General features: G+C 47.7%; 1 protein-coding gene across 1 annotated transcript in view; it reads left to right on the top strand.

Annotated features, from left to right (window-relative positions):
• Positions 1-22,750, top strand: part of Mtor (mechanistic target of rapamycin kinase) — a 111,372-nt gene that overhangs the window by 9,209 nt on the left and 79,413 nt on the right. The window contains exons 7-20 of the mRNA XM_034503773.2: positions 1,438-1,713; positions 1,795-1,903; positions 5,544-5,730; positions 6,568-6,696; positions 7,371-7,615; positions 8,036-8,251; positions 8,706-8,911; positions 10,872-10,994; positions 11,670-11,759; positions 12,048-12,140; positions 12,948-13,082; positions 13,308-13,437; positions 14,941-15,191; positions 22,129-22,215. Of these exons, the coding sequence (XP_034359664.1) occupies positions 1,438-1,713; positions 1,795-1,903; positions 5,544-5,730; positions 6,568-6,696; positions 7,371-7,615; positions 8,036-8,251; positions 8,706-8,911; positions 10,872-10,994; positions 11,670-11,759; positions 12,048-12,140; positions 12,948-13,082; positions 13,308-13,437; positions 14,941-15,191; positions 22,129-22,215 (2,277 nt within the window). The remainder of the gene's footprint in view (positions 1-1,437; positions 1,714-1,794; positions 1,904-5,543; positions 5,731-6,567; positions 6,697-7,370; positions 7,616-8,035; positions 8,252-8,705; positions 8,912-10,871; positions 10,995-11,669; positions 11,760-12,047; positions 12,141-12,947; positions 13,083-13,307; positions 13,438-14,940; positions 15,192-22,128; positions 22,216-22,750) is intronic.

Below are 22,750 nucleotides of genomic sequence, written 5' to 3'. Positions count from 1 at the left end.
GCAAGACTAACTGTCCAGTGTGATCTGGAGCCCCTGTTGTGACCTACCCAGCACTGGGAGCACAGCGTGTGCAGCCACGCGCAGCCACGCCCAGCTTGCTCTGTGGGTGCTGGGCGTCTGGCTCAGGTCCTCCTGCTCATGCAGCTTGCATTTTACTGACTGAGCTGTCTATTTCCCTAGCCCCTAGGCTTGGCTTTTGACTGATGTGAGCGTTGGTGGTGAGAAGGAATGATTAGAGGGTCAAGGGCTGAAGCTACAAATTCATTAAGAGGGAACTGCAGAGCCACCACATAACTCACTCAGCAGGTAAAAAGACCTGTTGTCAAACCTGACAGCCTGAGTTCAGTTCCCCAGGACCCGGATGGTGGATGGAGAGAACCAACTCCACGGCCATCCTCTCACTCCCACATACATTTGCAGAGTAATAAAAGGTATTCAAAGATGGGAACGTGGCCAACTTGGCAGGGATTCTTGCAGCTCTCTGTGGAGTTGTTGATGTGTAGGAAGTGGCTGGGTTCTCGATTTGGGATAGATTGGAAGGAAGAGAGGTCAGAGTATCTGGTTTTGTAACTGGGAGACCGGAGTTGCTTTGTGCTAAGATATGGAAGCAGGGTGAGGACAACAGGGTACTTTTGAGCATATTAAGTTTAAGGTGTTTCTTGGGCACCTGAGTGATCAACCAAGTGACCTACTCAGTAGTTTTGGGGAGAGATCTGGTTAAGAGAAATGAATGTGGGGGCTACTAATTCAACTCATGAGACTGGGCGAGACCCATGAGTGACCTGCCTGGGGTAGATGGAAAGAAGTGGGTCTGGGAACCTGAGGCTGAGAAATGAGGAGCAGCCAGGGAGGCAGGAGCACCAGGGAAGGAGGGGAGCAGGACAGAGCATGGGGTTCATGCAAGAGATCATGGTATATCAGAAGCTGCACATAATCGTGTGAGAGGAAGACTCGGGTAATCCTTGGAGCCTTCCTGGAAATGAAGGAATCTGTGCCAGGCAGCACTAGACTATTGGAGGACGAGTCCAGTGGGTCCCTTCAGCAGCACAGAGATCAGCACTGTCAGGCACCTTCTTCCATACCACCTCAGGAGGAGGATTCTGAGAAAATGACTTGCCTGAGTTTCTGCTCAGCTTCAGGGAAAGACATTAGCATGTTCTTAGCAGGTGCCAGCATAAAGCCACCTTCACCTTCGCTGAGTCTGTAGTCAGCGGTTTGCCATTCAGTGAACAGTAGCCTTCTGCCTGCGTGAGAGCAGAACCCAGTCCTCTGCAGGGCTCTAGAGAGACAGTAGTCCAGATGCAGACTGGTTCCTCCACTGTCAGTAGTCACTCCTCGGGGTCGGACAGGTAGATGACTCTACAGACTCGCTGTGCCAGGGTAAACACTCCTCAGAAGCAAAAGTGACTGTCTCTTTCCTCCCTTGCGCGTGTGTAGCGTCTGAGAGAAGAGATGGAGGAAATCACCCAGCAGCAGCTGGTACACGACAAGTACTGCAAAGACCTGATGGGCTTCGGGACAAAGCCTCGGCACATCACCCCCTTCACCAGTCTCCAGACTGTGCAGCCCCAGCAGTCAAATGCCTTGGTGGGACTGCTGGGGTACAGCTCCCACCAAGGCCTAATGGGATTTGGGACGTCTCCTAGCCCCACCAAGTCCACTCTGGTGGAAAGCCGCTGTTGCAGAGACTTGATGGAAGAGAAATTTGATCAGGTAACTGCCAACGGGGCCTCCTCCTTCTCCCAAGCCCACACCTCCCTCTCCTCTGCCAACCCTGTATCCTTGCTCTCGCAGGTGTGCCAGTGGGTGCTGAAATGCAGGAGCAGCAAGAACTCACTGATTCAAATGACAATCCTTAATTTGTTGCCCCGCTTGGCTGCATTCCGACCTTCTGCCTTCACAGGTGAGGCTGTCCTCTGAAGACATTCCCTCTCAAAGATTCTTAAACAGGGATGGAAGTGGTGGTCCCGAGAGTCAGGTCTGCCTCTCCTTGAAGCTGTGCTGGCACAGGCTAGTCTCTGGTCACTTTGCCTCCTGTCCAGTTTCTCCATTTTTTTTTTTTTTTTCTTTTTGGTTTTTTGAGACAGGGTTTCTCTGTGTAGTCCTGGCTGTCCTGGAACTCACTCTGTAGACCAGGCTGGCCTCGAACTCAGAAATCCACCTGCCTCTGCCTCCCAAGTGCTGGGATTAAAGGTGTGCGCCACCACTGCCCAGCCTCTATTTTCTATTATGAGCCTAGTAGCAGTGAAAATGTGTAGGTCTGAGTCAGGCATGGTGTCACACACATATAATTCCAGCCTCTGGAGGCAGAGGTAGAAGAATTAAGAGTTCGGCACCGACTATGGTCACATAGCAAGTTTGAGACCAGCCTGAACCACAAGAAACTGTCTCAGAAAAAAAAAAAATTTTTTTTTTGTGTAGTGGAGGGTCAGTTCTAAGCCAGGTCATCATGTGTAGACATGAACATAATTTCTTGTGCTGCATGTGATGGTTCACATCCACATCACAAGCCTTGGGAGGTTTAGGGGGACCATCCAAAGCTTACAGCCAGCCTGGGTTTCAAAAGTGAGATCAACAGAAGGGCAGGCACTTCAGGTCCACACCATCAGCAGCACTGTCTGGGGTAGAGTGGGGTTAGAGACCTGCTTACCCAGTGGCGACTTATCACCAGCATCCTCGTACCGGTAAGGAAGAGGCAGATTCCACGGGTGATGGACAGTGAGCTCCCTATGCTGTGCTGTCCTCAGAGATCACTGAGTTGATGGCTGTCAAGTCTGGGAGCGCAGATACAGGCCTTCCCCTGAGGCCTTCCTGACTGCTGTGGCCAGAGACATTCTTTTCCATCACAGTCCTCAGCTTTAGGGAGCTTGGTGAGGGACCTCGAGTGACTCCTGCATCAGTCCTATACTGAAGTGTGGGACAGCTTGTTTTTCCTTTTCTTTTTTGCTCTTTCTTTCTTTCTATCTTTCTTTCTTTCTTTGCTTTTTTAAAAAGATTATATTAAGGGCAGGTGTATTGTGAAGCTGTTCTCAGGCAAGCGAGTTCACTGGCCCCAAGGACCAAAGCCAGGGAAGTCGCCATGAGGAAGGGGTGGGGGTAAGGGAAGGAGAGAGAGAATATGCAGAGAGAGAAGAGGAGAGAGAGGGAGAGAGTGGGACAGGAGACCTTTGTGGGTCTCCATTCCTGCCTAGTGACGAATACATTATGGTTCCTGCCTTCCAAAATGGCTGGCACGTGAATGCTAAGTGCCGTCTGCAGGTCGGGCACAGTGCAGACCATTAGGAGATCATTATTGCCTCCTGGAGCCACTTCAGATCCATTTTGGAAATGAGGAGGCATGTACGCTACTAATACCTAGTTGCCTGTTTCAGTTAATGCCCCTCCGTGGCTTTCTGCCTGGTGAGAGTGAGCCCTTGTCTCACAGGTCTTTGCACCTCACTATGACATGCTGCCTGTGTTTAGTAAACTTCAGAACCACGGAAGAGCTAGTGGTACACAGGGAAGGTCAGCCTGACCTTCAGCATGTGCCGTTTCCAACATGGATTCTCGTGTGCCACCCAGGCCAAGTGAGTCTGTGGAGGCCCAGATGGCGAGGGTGAAGCAGGCTGGGCTAGCGAGGGCAGTGTGCTGGGTGAGGACCAAATGGGCACATAGACTTCCTGAGCCAAAGAAAAGGTAGAATAAGGATCACCCGTAAGTTGTGAGAATTTCCTCCTGCCTGCCTGGCACCACTAGCTCCTCTCTTTCCCAACCAGACAGGCCTCTGGGCAGCAGAGCTTTACATGGTCTTGGGTTGAAAGTCTCTGGTTCAAAAGAAGCTTAACAAGTAGGTCAAATTTGATCAAAATCTGGCATGCTGTAGAAACATACCAGCCTGTGCTCGGGGGCCTGCCGAGAAGCTGAGTACAAAGACAGAGGCTCTGTGTATATTCTTTTGATGTAGGATTGTTGCTTTGTTAAACATCACATTAAAGTATATCAGTGAAACTCAGTCCTGAGAGTCACCATAATCGTGCACCTCCATGCTGAAGCGCATGTTACTAAAACTTACGGTGTGGAAGTCTTCACGTGAGCTTCTCAAAGGCAGGGGGTCTGGGAAGAGCAAAAATACCCTAAAAATGAAACCTAAAGAGTGAAACGCAAGCTGGGCATACAGCACAGATACCTCAGCACACTACCCTCAGGGACTGTGATGGTTCAGTGGTGTAGACGTGCCACCACGATTGAGGGCCCCATCAGTGGCACAAAAGGAGCCAGAGACAGCGATCAGGAAAGTCTTTTCTCCTGGGTGGGGGTTGGGGGGCGAAAAAAAAAAAAAGCAAATGCCCATTCCAGCTCGCAGTGCTCAGAAGCCCCTACCCTCGCACGCTGCTGATGTAAACGTGAAGGTGCAGGTGTGCTGTCCAGAGTGAAGACAGTCTTCCTCTAATGTATCAACAGTAACAGTCCCCAGGTCACAGCAGAGAGGTTTCCAGGCCTAGGCTGAATGGGATGGCCCATTAGTAAATAATATTTAATACTACTCTCAGTGTCACTATGTTGTAAGATAATTTAGATTAATCTCTTTGTTTTTTAAACAAGATTTATGTTTTATTTACTTTGGGTTTTGGAATTAAAAAAAAAAAAAACTTTATGTGTCTAGGTGCTTTGCTCCCATGTATGTCTGCGCCACATGAGTGTCTGGTACCTGTGGAGACCAGAAGAGGGTGTTAGAGCCCTTAAACCTGAAGTTACCGACAGTTGTGAGCCATTCTGTGGGTGCTGGGAATCGAACTTGGGTCCTCATCTCTTCAGCCCCTTAGCTTTTTTTTTTTTTTTCTTTTTCTTTTTTTTGGTGTGTGAGTGAGAAGAGGAGTGAGGTGTCGTGGGGAGCTCTCGCCTTGTAACTCTGGCTGACCAGAAACTTTATATAGACCAGGCTGGCCTTGAACTCACAGAAATCCACCAAGCTTTGCCTCTCAAGTGCTGGCCAGTTTTTGAAGAACATGTACCCTTTCTTTCCCCAGAGTAATACTAATGGAGGGTCCAGTGAGCTGGCTCAGCAGAAAAGGTGCTTGCCACTAACTCTGGTGATCTAAGTTTTACCCCTGGACTCATAAGGTGCAAGGAAAGAACTTATCCACAAGTTGCCCTCCGGCTTCCGCATGCACACTGGCAAGAAGCTCAACACGCCTGCCTCCACACAAATGCAATTACTAAAGAACTAGACCAAGGGAGACAGCTAGATGATACTTTCCCAAAAGACATACCTTAAAATGTCTCCTAAAGTTCATCCTTTGAAGCTGGGTGTGGTGGCGCACACCTTTAATCCCAGCATAGGAGGAGAGGCAGGTGGATCTTAGTGAGTTTGAAGCCAGCCTGGTGTACAAAGCGAGTTCTGAGACAACCAGAGCTACTACATAGAGAAACCCTGTCTCGAAAAAAACAAAAAAACAAAAAAAAACCCTTTTAAATTCTTAGAATCCTTCCGTTAAGCTGCCTTAAATTTGAGTGCTGGGTAGGGACTCTGACCTTGGCCATGTGTTCTTTCTTGTCTGTATCAGATACCCAGTACCTCCAGGACACTATGAACCATGTCTTGAGCTGTGTCAAGAAGGAGAAGGAACGAACTGCAGCGTTCCAGGCCCTAGGGCTGCTGTCTGTGGCAGTGAGGTCTGAGTTTAAGGTCTACCTGCCCCGTGTACTTGACATCATCCGAGCAGCCCTGCCTCCGAAGGACTTTGCCCACAAGTGAGCACCTGTTAGGGTTCCACCGTGCGACTGTGAGGTGGAGAGTTAGCACAGTGCCTCAGTTCCCACAGCTTAAGCCCATTCCACACATTGTTACCTCAGAGTTCAGGCTCCTCGGGTGCAATGGCTAGCTATTTAGAAAGGTAGGATACCTTGAGAACATGTTGGGGACCAGTGCGTTCTCCAGGCTGGCTCTGTTTTCTGGCATTCAAGTCTTCTGTTGTTAGAACACTTGGGGAGGAATCCCTGATGAGATGGTCATCTTTTTCCTTAGCTCTAACATTAACACATCATTCTGCCTCTGAATAAAATAGAGCAAAGCCTTTGACATCTTGCCAGATGGAGAAGCCTGGCTGATCCTGAGGAGTTGGTGTCAGTGGCATTGAGCTTTTATGTTTCCATGTATGTTGTTAGCAAGGGTTGCTCTGGTGGATTCAAAAGCCACCCATCCTGAAACAACACTCGCTTTATAGGGAGACATTTCTTCCCATGGGATACCTATACATGGCCCTCTGGTTCCTGTTGAACACACCACTCAGTTTGCTTCCCAACTGAGTAGCTTGGTCAGCCCCACTCCCACATTTAGTATAGTGCCTCTTCCTGAATTCAGAAAAAAGCCTTTCCATAAGGTACAGTACTGCCATCTGCTGGAGCGGTCTTTTAAATACATGCACACGGGATCTCATGGGCTGGATCCAGTAGAATTTTGCAATTATCTCCACACTTACTAGTGGCCAGCCCTACCTAAATAGCTTGTCCTCCTGGCCCCAAAGTAGCTTTGAGGTGAGACATTATGCGTGTCTTTATGTCTAATGGAGCCATTCTGTTTGTTTGCAGGAGGCAGAAAACCGTGCAGGTGGATGCCACAGTATTCACATGCATCAGCATGCTGGCGCGAGCAATGGGGCCAGGCATCCAGCAGGACATCAAGGAGCTGCTGGAGCCCATGTTGGCAGTGGGCCTGAGGTGTGTGCCAGAGGCCTGTGGTCACCCAGCTTCAGTGATGGGTCTGGCTCAACGGACAGGGGGAGGCAGGTTATTTGTATATTAAATTCTATAGGAAGGCTAGCTCAGGCTAAACACACATCAGTTATGAATCCCAGTTTCATCCCTGGCTCCTGTGTGATCTTAACTAAGCCAGTGCTCGGTGCCTCGGCTCTCTCATCTAAAAACAAACAGTGTGTGCTGTCTGAGGCAGTTGTAGGGATTAAGTAAGAGCTGATAGCACAAGACCTGACATAGAGGGAGAACTTGATAAGCATGCATGTTATTCCTGGGAAGTTGGACTAACCTCCCAAATCTTTGTTCCCTCCCTGGTGAAATAAGGAGGATGCTGTCCATCTGCTTCTGGTCATTGACTGAGACTGTCTCCAGTGGCTGAACTGCATGGTAGAAGGGCTCTCTGATGAAAACCAGAAATGTGTAGATTGTTCTCAGATTGAGATGAGGCCAAGGTTGTTTAGCACTGGAGAAGCGTAGGCAGTGACACCGCTCAGTCCTCCTGTCCATGGCGGACAGCACAGTAGGCAGTGACATGGCTCAGTCCTCCTGTCCATGGCGGACAGTGTGCTGCCCTAGCTGCTTAGTGACGACTGTCATGCCCTGGCCACTCGAGTAGTTACTGGTTTCTTTCTCCACAGCCCTGCGCTCACTGCTGTGCTCTATGACCTGAGCCGGCAGATTCCGCAGCTGAAGAAAGATATTCAGGATGGGCTTCTGAAGATGCTGTCCCTGGTCCTTATGCACAAACCCCTCCGGCACCCGGGCATGCCCAAAGGCCTGGCCCACCAGCTGGCCTCCCCTGGTCTCACCACCCTCCCTGAGGCCAGCGACGTGGCCAGCATCACTCTTGCCCTTCGAACCCTTGGCAGCTTTGAATTTGAAGGTGAGAAATTACCGTGGCTCTTGCCAAGGTGTAGAGGGATGCAGTTGTTCTGAGAAAGGGACGAGGACATCTAGAGCTCTGTCTGGATCTGTGGAGTCCTCACCATAGGGCACGAGTGGCTCCTCCTTCCCAGGCTTTTCTTGCCTGTGCTCGGTCTCATGCGTTTGGGGCAGATGGTGTTAAAAAGCATGTATTGCTTCAGAAACAACCTATCAGAGGTGGAAACTCGGGATGGCACTCTGCCCCTTCTTGCTGTCCCACTGACCTGCAGCCCAGAGTGGGATTTACTGCTTTAGAAGGTCTGGTAGGGGGTTCTGGGATATTCCCATTCCTTGATTGTGTGGTGCTCTGTGCAGTTGATTTTGGAGTCCTGTCCCAGGCAGTGGCATACATTCCTCTTCCCTTTTCCTTTGCGCCTAGGCCACTCTCTGACCCAGTTCGTCCGACACTGCGCAGATCATTTCCTGAACAGTGAGCACAAGGAGATCCGCATGGAAGCTGCCCGCACCTGCTCCCGCCTGCTCACCCCCTCCATCCACCTCATCAGCGGCCACGCCCATGTGGTCAGCCAGACGGCGGTGCAGGTGGTGGCCGACGTGTTGAGCAAGCTGCTGGTGGTTGGCATAACCGATCCTGGTAAATCTTGTGGCAGAGTAGCCCTGGGTCCTAGCTCTGCTAGGGCATGGCTCCTATCTTATTGTTATAAGATAACCTAGTTTTACTTAATTTTTCCCTTATTTCTCTGAATAGATTTTTAAAATGGTGGGAAGGGTACAAAAGATTAGGTGAGAAAGGTTTTTCGGGTTCTCCTACTATTTTCACAGTAGTTCTCAACCTGTGGGTCACAATCCCCCCTTATGGGGTCAAACAACCCTTTCCTAGGGGTCACCTAAGACAACAGAAAACATAGATATTTATATTACAGTTCATAACAGTAGCAAAACTACAGTTATGAAGTAGCATCAAAAACAATTTTGTGGTTGGGGTCACCTCAGCATGGGCTGTATTAAGGGTTGAGAACCATACAAGGGTGATAGCTGTAGAGGTAGAAACTGGGAAGAGGCTGTTCAAGTCTTGTTTGCTCTTGCAGATCCTGATATCCGCTACTGTGTCTTGGCATCCCTGGATGAGCGCTTTGATGCCCACCTGGCCCAGGCAGAAAACTTACAAGCTCTGTTTGTGGCTCTGAATGACCAGGTCTTTGAGATCCGGGAGCTGGCCATCTGCACTGTGGGCCGACTCAGCAGCATGAACCCAGCCTTCGTCATGCCTTTCCTGCGCAAGATGCTCATCCAGGTACTGGGGTGTCAGGCAGTGAGGAGTGGATCTCCACAGTGAGCTGAGAAGGAAGCCCTGAGGACAGGGAGGGAGGAAAGAAACACCTTACCACATCATGTTGCCACCAAGAGTCCGTATTTCCCAGCTCTGGGTTACAGTTCGAGTGTGAGCCCGTCACGCATGATGCAAGGTGCTTTTTGGGTCCAGATTCACCTCTCGGGCAGCTCGTCTGTCTCTGTGGCAAGTTTCCATCGACCCAGTGTCTTGGCTCTCACTGTGTCTGCAGCAGGGGTCTCAGGGCTCCCGCTCTTCCTGACTTGCTTCTGTCATACTCTTCTTGCTACCAGTAGACAAGCAGAGGGCCTGTCCATCTTAGCATGGGTGTGATTCCCACATAATCCTGTGGTCACTGCACTTAGTCAGGGGTCCCTGGCGTTCATTTTAAGTGATTTCTCTAGAGAGCTCCAGGTTGGCCTTTCTGCTGCAACTTGGGTCCTTGGTTTTTCTTCATGGTATATTCCTTGGCTTCCTGTGAACAGTGCCTGTTCCAATCCTCCCTCCTCTTTGGAAATACAGGTTGCGTAACATGTGAAGAACTTAAACACAGAATGCCAGTGTATGCAACTCACCCGAGGAAAGTGTTATTTACTGAGTGTTATTAACTACTGAGCCTACCAGTTGGGACTGCTAAGTCTGGCGTGGAAATACCTGCTAATGAGAACATGGGTTTATTCATTCAATTAGGACTCGATGCTCACCCGCCCCATCCCTTGAAGCACTGTGTGCTGGCAGCATGTCAGTGAACAAGCCAGAGACAGCTTTTGTCCTTGGAAAGTTCACACTCAGTCAATAGCCAGCTCACTCTCCTAATGTTGGAGAATGTGAAACTCCATCAGAGAAGTTGACCATGTGCTGAGCTTAACTAAGAATTTTAAAAATATTTATTTAGACTCTGCAGGAGAATTGAAAAATAGGCCCTTGTATGTATTTGGAAAATGCTACTACCGAACTATATCCATAGCCTTTAAACTCTGAAATAAGGAAAAAAGTCGTTTTGATATGGATTGTCCCAAATTGAATTGTGTGTCTTCATGATTGGTGAGTGACTTGGCCTTTCCCTGAGGGCTGGTCACTGGGCAGGTAAATGTCACAGTGGTACAGATGGCTGACTCTAGCCTGGCCTGCAGGACATCTGCTAATTATCCTCTGCTTCCTGGGACACGTTCCCTGCAGCCAGCCAGTACCTCACTCAGTCGTTGTGTATCGCTAATTTACTGCTGTCTTGTGTGACAGGAGAAAACAGGCTGTCAGGGGAGGTCATACAGAAAATCACTGACAGAGTCAGCAGCTGAGACAAAAGTGTTAATTCTGCTGGACCCCTGACTAAAGGGCTCTGTAGTGTTCACTTCGAGCGTGCTGACGTCTCCTTCCCTCCGCTGTACTCAGAAGCCCGTGTATGTTGTGGTGTGCACTTGACCTTAGTACCCTGCTATGCTAGTGTTTTAGGGGTGAGAGAACAAGCCCAGCAGCTCTGTTGAGTGGTGTCTGGAGACACCTGCACTTCCTTCATGGAGACATGTCTGGGTCCCCTGTGGAGGTTCAGTTCTCCTCTGCTTCACAGCTGTTCTAACAGCCCTTTGACAGTCCTTTGAGTCCTTTGTCATTATTTATAGATCCTCTTGGTAATTTTGTGTCTGGACAGAGGTTTTTCCTCCGGAGCCCTCGCTTCAGTCCCTTGTCTGGATGGAAAACGAAAGTCTCAGCTCTGAGTGGTGTTCCCTCTCCAGTACTGCAGGACTTCGTACCGCTGTGACAGCCAAGGCTGTTGGGAGTTAGGGTCCCCATGCTCTGCAAGTGTCCAGTAGAGACTTGATTCACTGCAGGCCTGCTTCAGTTCCCCAACTGCTGACACATCTTTCTTTCCCCGGTCCTCTCGGTTCTGTCCTCGGCCATAGCATGGTGCCTTTCCTCCCTACAGATTTTGACAGAGCTGGAGCACAGTGGCATTGGGAGGATCAAGGAGCAGAGTGCCCGCATGCTGGGGCACCTGGTCTCCAATGCCCCCCGACTCATCCGCCCCTATATGGAGCCCATTCTGAAGGTAAAGCACAGCAGATGGCCAGAGTGGGACTCTCAGTGCTGCACCTGGGGCGGGGCTGCCTCAGCACTGCTGCACTGAACCAAGGAGATCGTTTCTTTGTCCAGGCTTGGGGGCAAGGGCCACACATAGCACCTTGAGGTAAAGTGTGCCAAGAACCGCCCCAGTTGCAGGAAAGAGTCCCCTTCATTCCCCTTCATGCTCAGGCCCATCAAACGGGCTTGGGAAGGAGACGCAGGTAAAGAGCACGTGTGCTTTGCTCAGTGAAGACAGATGAACTTGTACACAGCACAACTGCAGATGGGAGCACGGCATCCATGGGAAGTCCTCCGTGTCTAACACGTGCATCTGGGGCGATAGGAAGGAGGCAGAGTTGAAAGGACACATGAGAAACGTCTTCAAATTGTGCTGCTGCCTGGGGCATACACTGGGCTTGTGTTTGGCTTTAAGAAAAGCTTGGAAATCACAGTCCAGAGACTCCTACGTTCACAAAGCCTAGAAGTAACTTCTGTATGACCTAGAGGGTCTTAGGAGGGTTTTTATTCTGTTTGTTTTCTGGTGTTTGAGATTGAACCCAGAGCTTTGTGTGCATTTGGGAGGCGTGCTGCCCTCTAGGGGTGAGATAGCTCTCCTACAGACTCCTGTCCACACTCATTTTTCTCATACCTTCTTCTGTAGGCTTTAATTTTGAAACTGAAAGATCCAGACCCTGACCCAAACCCGGGCGTGATCAATAACGTGTTGGCCACTATAGGAGAACTGGCTCAGGTGAGGGACAGCTGGCCTTCCACAGGTGGAGGGCGCTCGTTAGCCTGGGGAAGGCAGAGCACTTGGTTTCCTCGTCATTTTTTTTTTTGTTTCTGGTTTTGTTTGTTCTTATTTTTATTCAGAAGCAGCATCTCGCCATGTTGCCCAGGCTGGCCTCATACTCACAGAAACCTCCTGCCTCACCTTCTAGAGTTTTAGACTTCCTAGGTGTGAGCCACCACACACCTCCTACAACAATGTCTGTATCCCGCAGTCTCAACCCTCTGCCATTGTCCTCCCGTTGTGCAGGTTAGCGGCCTGGAAATGAGAAAGTGGGTGGATGAACTCTTTATCATCATCATGGACATGCTGCAGGACTCCTCTCTGCTGGCCAAGAGACAGGTGAGGGCCACTGCTGCCTGGCTGGAGACCCAGGGACCTGGGACCAGGGACCAGTTTCTCTCTTCACCGCAGTGTCCCCAGTCAGTTCTTTGCAGAGCTTGACAGATAGTAAGTGCTTGCCATTTCCTTTGAATAGAAAGAGGGCAGAATCTCGTACAAGCTTTGGCTCCCCTCCTGACCGTCACCTGCAGTTCAGATCCAGGCTGAGCACTGCCCTTTCCTCTGACTGGAGGGAAATGCAGGCTGCTTCTCAGAGCCCCAGCTCCTGAGGAAGGAAGCAGACCTGGACACGGGAGGCCCATGGCTTCCCCTCACCCTCCCATCCGCTGGAGGTTATGAGAGGAGTAGTCCAAAGTAGAACAGTCTTAACTTCCTTCCGGACCTCCTTTTAGTCATTCAGGATATGAAAGAACCATATTTCCTCTGAGAAATGTGGGAATATTCTGTATGGTTTTTTTCTTTGATTTTTGAGGCAGCATCTCAGTCCATAGTCAACAAGTCAAGTTACTTACTGTGTAGTTAGAACTGGGCCTGAACCAAAGGCAGTCCTCCAACTTCGGCCTCCCTGGTACAGAGAGTGCATTGGGAGCCATGACTCCCACTCTGTTCTTTACCTTTGATGCAGTGACTGTAGGCTCACGCTTGACCAGCCGTGTGTGTCCTGACTCTAGGATTCCCATGCATGGTTAGTGCCTTAACAGTCTTCTAATTGGCTCTGACGTCTCATTTCCCTCTAATACAAAGAGTATACCTGTCTTTTCTTTTTTTGTACTGGTTCAATAAACATGTGGCCTTTTGTCCATTCAGGTGGCTTTGTGGACCCTGGGACAGCTGGTGGCCAGCACCGGCTATGTGGTGGAGCCCTACAGGAAGTACCCCACTCTGCTTGAAGTGCTGCTGAATTTCCTGAAGACGGAGCAGAACCAGGGCACTCGGAGAGAGGTACACAGCATGGACACTTGATCTGCAAAGACTTGAGAGAGGAAATAATGGCAGTAACCCACCCCACACTGGGTGGGACTTCCTGTCTGTCTCTGGACATCCCCGTTGCTGGAATGAACGGTTATATGGGAGGTGTGGAGTGTGGAACACGAGGGTTGTACCTGGAATCCTGTGTAATCAGATGTTGGAGTAAATGCTTATTCTCTTCTTTCCTTTCCTGTCCAGGCTATCCGAGTGTTAGGGCTCCTCGGGGCTTTGGATCCCTACAAGCACAAAGTGAACATCGGCATGATTGACCAATCCCGGGATGCTTCCGCTGTCAGCCTGTCAGAATCCAAGTCAAGTCAGGACTCCTGTAAGTTAGAAGAGACTGTTGTCCAGCTAGGACTCACATCCCTTACTGACCATATTTAGAGAGAGTGTTGGTCAGGTAACTGAGAGATACGGAATCTCTTGGCAACTTGTAAATGAAGAGCCTGTAGTCCCTGCATCTGGCAAAGTCCTGCATCTGCGCAGGGTCTTTGTCAGGGTTGACAGGCTAAGTCTAGGTTACTTTTGACAGCGGTGAGCAGTAGGAATCACCCTGACACCACTGTCATATGTCGCTTTGTTAGTGCTTCTTTTTTTCTTTTCTCCCCTGTCCCTCATGGAGGGGGAGGATAGCTTTTGTTTTCTCTGTTTTATTTGAGGGAAATCAGGACATAGAAAGACCAATAGTTGCCAGGCTGTGGTGGCGCACGCCTTTAATCCCAGCACTTGGGAGGCAGAGGCAGGCGGATTTCTGAGTTCGAGGCCAGCCTGGTCTACAGAGTGATATCCAGGACAGCCAGGGCTACACAGAGAAACCCTGTCTCGAAAAACAAAACAAAACAAAAAAAAAGAAAGAAAGAAAGAAAGAAAGAAAGAAAGAAAGAAAGAAAGAAGAAAGAAAGAAAGAGAGAAAGAAAGAAAGACAGACAGACCAGTAGCCCCCATAAGCCCTGGACCCTCTGTGGTCTTGACAGTAGAGTCCCATTGGCTTTTGAGAAGTGTCCTAGAGTTTGGGAAAGAGGGTGGAGTATGAGTTTCTAGTGGATGGTGATCCACTGAGGAAAGCCTGTTTATGAAATTGAAGGTTGAACAGTGTGTCTCCCCAGTGCTGTAGCAGAATATGATTTTACCAGAATGAAACTATTTGTTCCTTAAAATCTCTCTAGGTTGATTGTTTGTTTTTCTCCATTTGTTTCCTTCTCCCGTCTGGCTTAAGGGAGTATACCATGTTGTTACCCTTTGCTCCTTGACCATCAAGAGCAGAGCCCAGGACAGCTGCTTGTGTTCCTTAGTGGCGCCTGCCATCCTGTCTCTCACCTACCCTACATCTTACCTCCTTGTTGCATGGTACCATTCCCAGGACAGAGTCCTTCCTGTTCAGGGTATGGCATATGCCTGCTAACTTGTCTGTATTCCCTTTGGGACTAGCCAGCTGTGGAACAGATGTTTGCCTAATTTAATTCCCTTTACTTTCATTTGGAGGAGTAATTATTTTTATTGATGGTTTCAACTATGAAGTTGTGAACTATAATGCTGAGCAGCTACGTTAAACATGGTAATTTAAAGAAAACCCATCATGTACTGTTTTAGGCTTTGGTGGTTTGGGTAATAGAAAAGCTAGAATGAGTTTTGCTCCTAACAGGGAGAGCCTATTCATCGGTTCCTAATAGCCCCTGTGCTCCGTATCCACAGCAGAGTCAGAATGTAGCAGAGAGGATATATGCATGCTAATGTCTCTGAAGGGCCTTTGTTTGCTATTAGCCATGCTTAGCCTCTCATCAGAGTCCTGCCACCAATACTTATGACTCTCTCTGTCACCTTGTCCTAGCTGACTACAGCACCAGTGAAATGCTGGTCAACATGGGAAACCTGCCCCTGGACGAGTTCTACCCTGCTGTGTCCATGGTGGCCTTGATGCGGATCTTCCGAGATCAGTCCCTCTCTCACCACCACACCATGGTGGTTCAGGCCATCACCTTCATCTTCAAGTCCCTGGGACTCAAGTGTGTGCAGTTCCTGCCCCAGGTCATGCCCACATTCCTTAATGTCATCCGAGTCTGTGATGGGGCCATCCGGGAAGTAAGTACTTAAAACCTTCCCTGCTCTGTGGCACACCATGCAGACCTCTCTGCGCCTCGGCTCTCTAACACCACTCTCGGCTTGCACTGAGAGCACTGCCTCTTCTCCCTTGGCTTCTGGCACCTAAGTGTGTAGCTGAGTCTGTCCAGTTTTCTACTTCATCCCCACAGGATAACAGGATAGCTCAAAGAATAGCCCAGTGGGAAGGGACAGCTTCGTTCTCAGTACTGTAGTTCAGCTGTGGAAGGAACTGCAGTCCTGATTTCTGCTTGTTTCTTCATGGCTAGATTAAATCAGGCTGAGTTTTGTTGTTTGTTTGTTTGTTTGTTTTTAAGGTTTATTTTTTATTAATTTTTAGGTGTAGGTGTCTGTGGTGGTGTGTACATGTGCCCATAGAGACCAGGGGCCTTGCGTACCCCTGGAACTGGAGTTACAGGCTGTTGTGAGCCTGACAGGGTGCTTCGAATCAAACATGGGTACTTTGGCAAAGGTGTGTTCTGATCCACTGAGCCCCCTAGACTACTTTTTGATTGAACTCAGGGCCTCTGATCTGCTAGGCAAGGACTCTACCTCTGCCTGTATCCCTCACCCTTTTATTCTGAGATTAGATCTCAGTAAATTCTGTAAGCTGGCTTTGAGCTCTGAGCCCAGATCAGCCTTAAATGTGGAGTCCTCTTGCTTCAGCCTCGCTGGTAGCTGAGATTACTATACTACTAGGGCCTGGGGAAGGCAGAATCACACATTTTTAGTGACAATACTATAAAGATGAAGTTGCATAATTCCTACTCGGTCTAATGATACCAGTCTCTCCTATTATTATTGGTTATAAATTGGAGCATGTGATTAGTATCTGTGAGCGAGCCCTCTCATATAAGGCTTGCCTTCTTGCTTTGTCACTGATAAGTAATCTGTGAGGTCACTCTGGAGAGTGACCATGCTATTCCCCAGCTACCTTTCACCCAGTGGCTTTTAGTATTCCTATGTAGTCCTTGTCAGATGCTATGCTGGTGTCTGCATCAGGACTCTGTAGTTCTGTGATCTAAAGAGTGGTCCCATGGCGTCTATACCCATGCAGGCATGGTGTGTGTACCAACAACACACCTCACTCGGGGTTCAAGGCAGTGCATAGTTCTTATAGTCTTAGAATGACCCCTGAGGGTATGCAGGCTGGGAAGACTATGCTCAAAGTCATTATCTTTCCCTCCGTGACATATATTTAGAGATGGGTAGTAACTTCTTACAAACTGCTTTCCGACTTTGTGGCTCTGTGTTTTGTTTTTTAACCCCTTTTGGGGACAGTATCACTCTGTGTTGCCCAGCCTGTTCTCAAATTCCTGGGCTCAGGGACTCTTCTTCACCCAGGAAGCTGTGACCTGGGTTCTGTGCCACCAAGCCTGGCGTTCAGCTCCCTCCCTGTGTGCTTTGTCCTTACAGGTGTCTACCTAGTGAGAGTCTTAACTCCATTCACTCCAAACGCTCCCGGACTTCACTCTGAAAAATAAAGAGAGCTTAGATGTTTCCACTGTAACTACAAATCATCCGTTACTGTTTTTAGTGGACTGCTGGGTCGCACTGTAGCACTGCTTCCGCAGAGTGAGGCTCAGACCTTTAGTTTTGCTGTGCATCTCATGCTGACCTGTAACTGCTGTTCCCATTTTACTACTAGTTAAAACCGTTACTGTCATAGGGTTTGGGTTAATGTTTTTCAAAGTTTTTAAACATTCCTTTATAGTCTTAAATTATTAAAAGATTTCTTTTCTTTTTAATCATGAGTTGATTCTAGATTTACCAAATGCCTTTCCTTTGTTTTAATAATCATCCAGGGTTTTTTCTTCTTTAATGTCTTGGTATGTTGCTTTGTGTTGAAATATTTCTAATATTCTTTGAGTTAAAACCACTCTGGTTATGACAGATTTTTAACATATCAATACAGTATCTGTTATTAAATTTAGAATTTTTGCGCGAAATAGAATTGATCTGTAGTTTGGAAACTACAGACTCAAGATTTCTTTAGCTTTTTTCTCATTCTTGTCTGGGGATCTTAGGACAGCTTTAGCCTTTTCTGTGGAATACTGGATCTATCTAAATGGGAGCACTGTCATCGAGAGAATGCTCTTGTCTTGTTTATGAATCCATTTCCTACTGGAGATTCACCTTAGTTGTTGTTTTGTTTTGTTTTAGATAGCCACTTCTGTTGCATTTCTATCTTATATCTTAGTTTTTTATCTCATGAATCTGTTTTTATCATTACTTTCTTTGATCGACTTTTTTTCTACTTAAAAAGCTAGCACTCCTGAAATGACAAAACAGATAAAAATATTTGTCACATGAGCCTCATGACCTGAGTTTCATTCCCAGACTCCCTGTAAAGGTGAAAAGAGAGAACTCGACTCCCTAGAGTTGTCCTCTGGCCTCGTTTCTTTCTTATTTTTGTTTTTTCTAGACAGGGTTTCTCTGTGTAGCCCTGGCTATCCTGGAACTCGGTCTGTAGACCAGGCTGGCCTCAAACTCAGAGGTCCGTCTGTCTCTGCCAGGATAAAGGTGTGTGTCACCTCTGCCCAGCATAAAAATCTTTTTTTTTTTTTTTTTTTTTTTTTTTTTAAATATGTGTGTCAAGGGGAGTCTTCTTGGAGAGGGCAGAAGGTGTTGGATCTCCTGAAGCCGGAGTTAGAGGGCTATAGGCCCACTCTAAGCTGCCCAACATGGATGCTGGGAACCAAAGTGGGTCCTCTCCAGGCTTCATGTGCCTCTTACCCAAGAAGTCATCTCCCACTCGCCTCTTTCTTCCTTTTCAATTCAGTCTGTTAGAACTCTAAATTTTGGGGAGGCAAACTCCCAAGTATTACCTTGCATAGCTGTGTTTAAAATATTTTAAACTTTAAGAGCTAGGGAGATGGTGCAGTGGGTAAGAGGACTTGGTTGTGCAAGTTTGTGGCCCTGGGCTTGGGTCCCCAGCACATACATGTGGCTGTTTGGGCTGTAGCTCCTTTATGCCAACTCCACATTGGGGTTGAGGCAGAGGAAGGACGGCTGGAGCTCATTATCCAAACCACCTAGCTGAAAAACAGCAAGCTCCAGGTACAGAGAAACGTGTGCATATACCACTTAGAAATGACACATGCACTTGTGTGTGCAGCACACACACACACACACACACATACACACACACACACACACACACACACACACACACACACACACTTACTTTACTGCTTAAACTCTGAGGTAGGGGTTAGGGAGATTCCACATTTGGTAAAAGTACTTTGCTATACAAGCATGAAGACCAGAATTTGGATTATCAGAACCCATGTAAATAAAGGCTGGATGGGCATGGCAACTCCTGTGATCTTTGTGCTTATAAGGCAGAGACAGGGACTCCCCACAACAAGCTTAGCTAGCAAAATTAGCAAGCTCCAGGGTTAATTGAGGTTTTGCTTCAATGTATAAGGTGGAGAGCAACCAAGGATGACACATTGTGTCAACCTGTGGCCTACACATGAACACCTTATGCATATGTGCCCCGCACATGTCTTTTTATGTGCATAACTGTTTGTCTGCATGTATGTGTGTAAACCACATGCGAGTGTGCCTAATCTCTTGGAGTTCAGAAGAGGACATTGAATCCCCTGGGACCTGAGTTTTAGACAGTAGCGAGCTGCCATGTGGGATTGAACATGTCCTAAGAAGAGCCAACTCTCCACACTCCCTCCACATGCATCTTCATGTGTAAACAGACCACTCATATAAACATACCCCTCAGAAATTCTATAAGGTAAAAATGATATACTGTAAAGTTTGCTATTCTAATTAAAGTTTCTTGGGTTTTAATGCATCAGAATGGGCAGTACCACTAACAGTCTAAATTTACAAAGTTTCCAGAAATGACTGTAGCCAAAAACCTCCTCTCCTGACGGTGATCATCTCCCTTCCTGCTGCCTTCTAGAGCAGCCACCACTTTATGTTTCTGTGTGCCACTTCTCCTAAGCTGTGTATAATTGATGGGAATGATGGGAGGCCTGTTATGTCAAGCTTCTTTCTTTCTTTCTCTCTTTCTTTTTTTAATACAAGGGATCTTGTAGCCCAGACTGGCCTTGAACTTGCTGTATAGCCAGAACACCTTGATCTTCCTAACCACCCCCCCACCCCACCCCCACCCCGCCTCGGTCTCGGTTGGCTTACAGCTGTGTGCCAGCCGCCCCAGTCTCTGCAGTACTGAGAAGGAACCTAGGAATCTGTACATACTGACAGCATTCTACCAGCTGAGCGGCATCTGCACTCAACATAATGCCTCAGGGCTTCATCCATGTTGTAATATATATTCAGTTTGCTCCCTTCTTGCTAAGTAACATGAATTCTTATTAGTGTTCAAAAGTCAGTCCTTTCTGTGATCTAACTTTACGGTTTCTTCTTTCACCTTTGACTTATTCACAAGTGGGCATTTTATTTGCATACTTAGCATTGATTTCTATACTAATTACATCAGGTTTGTCATTCTTTTGTGTTTGCTGAGGTGGCCTGAATGATTTAATTGTTTCATTGATTTTCACAGATTTCTCTTATGCTTGTGCTTGCTACTGTTATCTATAGAGTTTTACATGTGTAAAACTATACCATGTTGAGATCTTGTGTCTGTGTGTTATGTTTGTATGTGTTATATATATATGTTCATGTGTGCTATATGTACATGTTAATGTGTGTGTGTGTGTGTGTGTGTGTGTGTGTTTGGGGGCACGTGTAAGGGGTGCATATTCATGTGTGTGCGCTCTCATGGAGGCCAGAGGTTGGTATCATGCATCCTCCTTTTTCTCCCTCCATTTTATATATTGAGGCAGGGATCTCTAACTTGAGTACAGAGCTCGCTGATGCAGCAAGTGTAGCTCTCCATCTTCTTGTGCAGTGGAAAACACCACGCCTGCCTGTACATTCATGGACACTCGTGTTCCGTAATCCAGTCCTTGTGCAAAAATTTTTGCCCACTGAGCCATTTCATTAGTCCTGTACTCTTGTTAAGTCTTTTTCTGTTAAATCTCCTTTTATGTATGTGTTATTGTGTTACAACTGGAGTGTCTCTTCTGTTCATCTGAAAGTATAACAGCAGACCAATAGAAAGATTTCCTCCAGTCCACCTTGGTACAGCAGTTATTATTGAGGTTAGAGAAACAGTGGGTAACTCCAGGCAGCTGCACCTCCAAAGACTCCACCCCAGCGTGGGTCACAGCTCAGGTTCCTACACAACAGGACCTCCATAGGCAGTGTCCCCTTCTAAGGTTCTTTGAATTTCTGGAGTCTTGAGAGCAGCTTGTGATTTCAGGAGTCTCCCTCCAGGTGGGAAAGTTTCAATCCAGGGGAAATAGTATACACTATAAATTTTACTTGTAAACTTATTTTATAAATTTTATTTTTCATTTACTATTTTATTTTTACTTTCCTTTTTTGTTTGGTTTGTTTTTATGTTTGGTTTGGTTATTTGGTTTTGGTTTTTTTTTTTTTGTTTGTTTGTTTGTTTTTTTGTTTTTTTTTTGTTTGGTTTGGTTTGGTTTGGTTTTTGGTTTTTGAGACAGGGTTTCTCTGTGTAGCCCTGGCTGTCCTGGAACTCACAGAGATCCGCCTCCCGAGTGCTGATATCAGCGGTGTGTGCCACCTCCCTCTCTTGTGTTTTATATTCCTAGTTTGATTTCTGTAAGCATCTCAAGTAGATTCACACTTTTAGTGTGATGTCTCTTTGGTCCCTCGCTGTCTGGGTGTGTTGTGGTCGGATGTTTTCTTCATCTACTCAGTCCCCGGAGCAGCCTGGACATCTGCTCTGAAGGAGCACAGAGGAGCAGCTGTGGTTTTGCTTCAGTGCAAGTGACCCGGGATGACTTGACGTCAGTGTCTGTTTTGTTCCCAGGCCACCCAGCTAGTTAGTCCATTTGAGAGTCAGCCTGAGATGGTCAACTCTTCTAGGAGAGGTTTTCCTCCTAGACCTCACATTCAAAATGACAATTTCTTTGTCTCCTTTTGCCAGTAGGAGGGGGTTTGTTTGTTTTGTTTTGTTGGAATGCAGTTTCTCTTAAGATGTGTCCCATCTTAAGAGTTTGCACACAACAGTTGGACTCTGAGGATCCGCTTTCTGATGCACTCCTTTCCAGTTCTCACAATGGGGGGAGGACTCAGAGATTTAGTCTGCCATGCGCTTCAGAGACAGCATACTCACAACCCACTGTCTCAGCTGTTTCTCAGGTCGTTCTGTTCCAGGTAGCAAGTGACCTCTTGTCTGTGCTTCACAGATCTGCAGTACAAGCAGGGTGTCAGTAAATAAATCAGTAACGTTGATCCTTTCTCTTGATTCTGCTTGGATAGAATCTGAGAAGGATGGTTGGTTAATAATTTTATGCCAGGTTTGTCTATTTTGAGGCAAAGCCTCTGTAGTGCTACCTGTCCTACAGTTTGTTATGTCAACCAGGCTGGTCTGGACCTCACAGAGATCCAAGTGCCTCTGCCTCTCAGGTGCTGGGATTAAAGGTGTGAGCTGCCATGCCTGGCCTCATGACCATATTCTAAGTACTAAATGACCAAAATCCTATGCTTCTGACTTGTACAGTGCACGGAGCAGTCCCCTGCTCTGGTACTTTACATGTGTGGCCTAGAGAACACTTGGGGATTGTCTGTGAGTACAGTACTGCTGACTGCAGATTCTCTCCTCAGAGGCAAGGTAAAGGAGGTGAGAGGCAGTATAAACCAACCTAGCTGGCCTTGAACTCCTGCCATTCAGTTATCGGCTGTCCTAGTCTGTAAGATCCTTGCCCCTTCGCCACTGTAGGTTAAGTTGGAGCATACTCTCAGTAGATGGACTGCTGTGGAAACCAACCCCATAGCTGTCTTTTCTCGTCTCTGGGTAAGCCTGTGAGTTCTGTATCCTTCAGGTACCAACTTGTTGATCTCTTGTCTGTTTCAGTTTCTGTTCCAGCAGCTGGGAATGCTGGTGTCCTTTGTTAAGAGCCACATCCGTCCATACATGGATGAAATAGTCACCCTCATGAGAGTAAGTAGGAGTTACTGCTCCGAACCTGCTCATTTGCATTTGGGTAAAGGGATGCCCAGGAATGAATGTGAATAGCATGAATATTTCCTTCCCGGGTCACTGTAGAGCTGCTACTGACTGTAGAAAATAGGACTCTACAGTGACTGTCGGCCACTAGAGTCTGAGGAGCAGGGTAGATGGGGACTGATTCTGCGTGCCCCCAGCTCCCAAGGACAAGAATGCGAGTGTGCAGTCTGAAGAGCAGCCCTGAAGTAACAGCTCTGCCGTAGACATTCTTGAGTCCTTTCCCTAATGCACAGCAAAGCAGCTTACGCCACTGTTGCAACCGTGCTTCCCTACTCCACAGAAGCCTTGCTCTTCTCTACCCATGAAACCACCTCCCAGGACGGGCTGGATCGAGGATTGGTTTTGTCTAGGCCTGGGAAGTACCATAGTCACCTGTCAGGCTCTGAAGACCAAGGTGACACTTTGCCTTGCAACCTCCAAAGACATAAATGTCATTTGACTTCAGTGGTACCCAAGGCAGGAATCAGTG

The sequence above is a fragment of the Arvicanthis niloticus genome, chromosome 5 (assembly GCF_011762505.2).
Source record: "Arvicanthis niloticus isolate mArvNil1 chromosome 5, mArvNil1.pat.X, whole genome shotgun sequence".
Classification (NCBI taxonomy): Eukaryota; Metazoa; Chordata; class Mammalia; order Rodentia; family Muridae; genus Arvicanthis; species Arvicanthis niloticus.
This window is presented reverse-complemented; position numbering and strand designations above follow the sequence as displayed.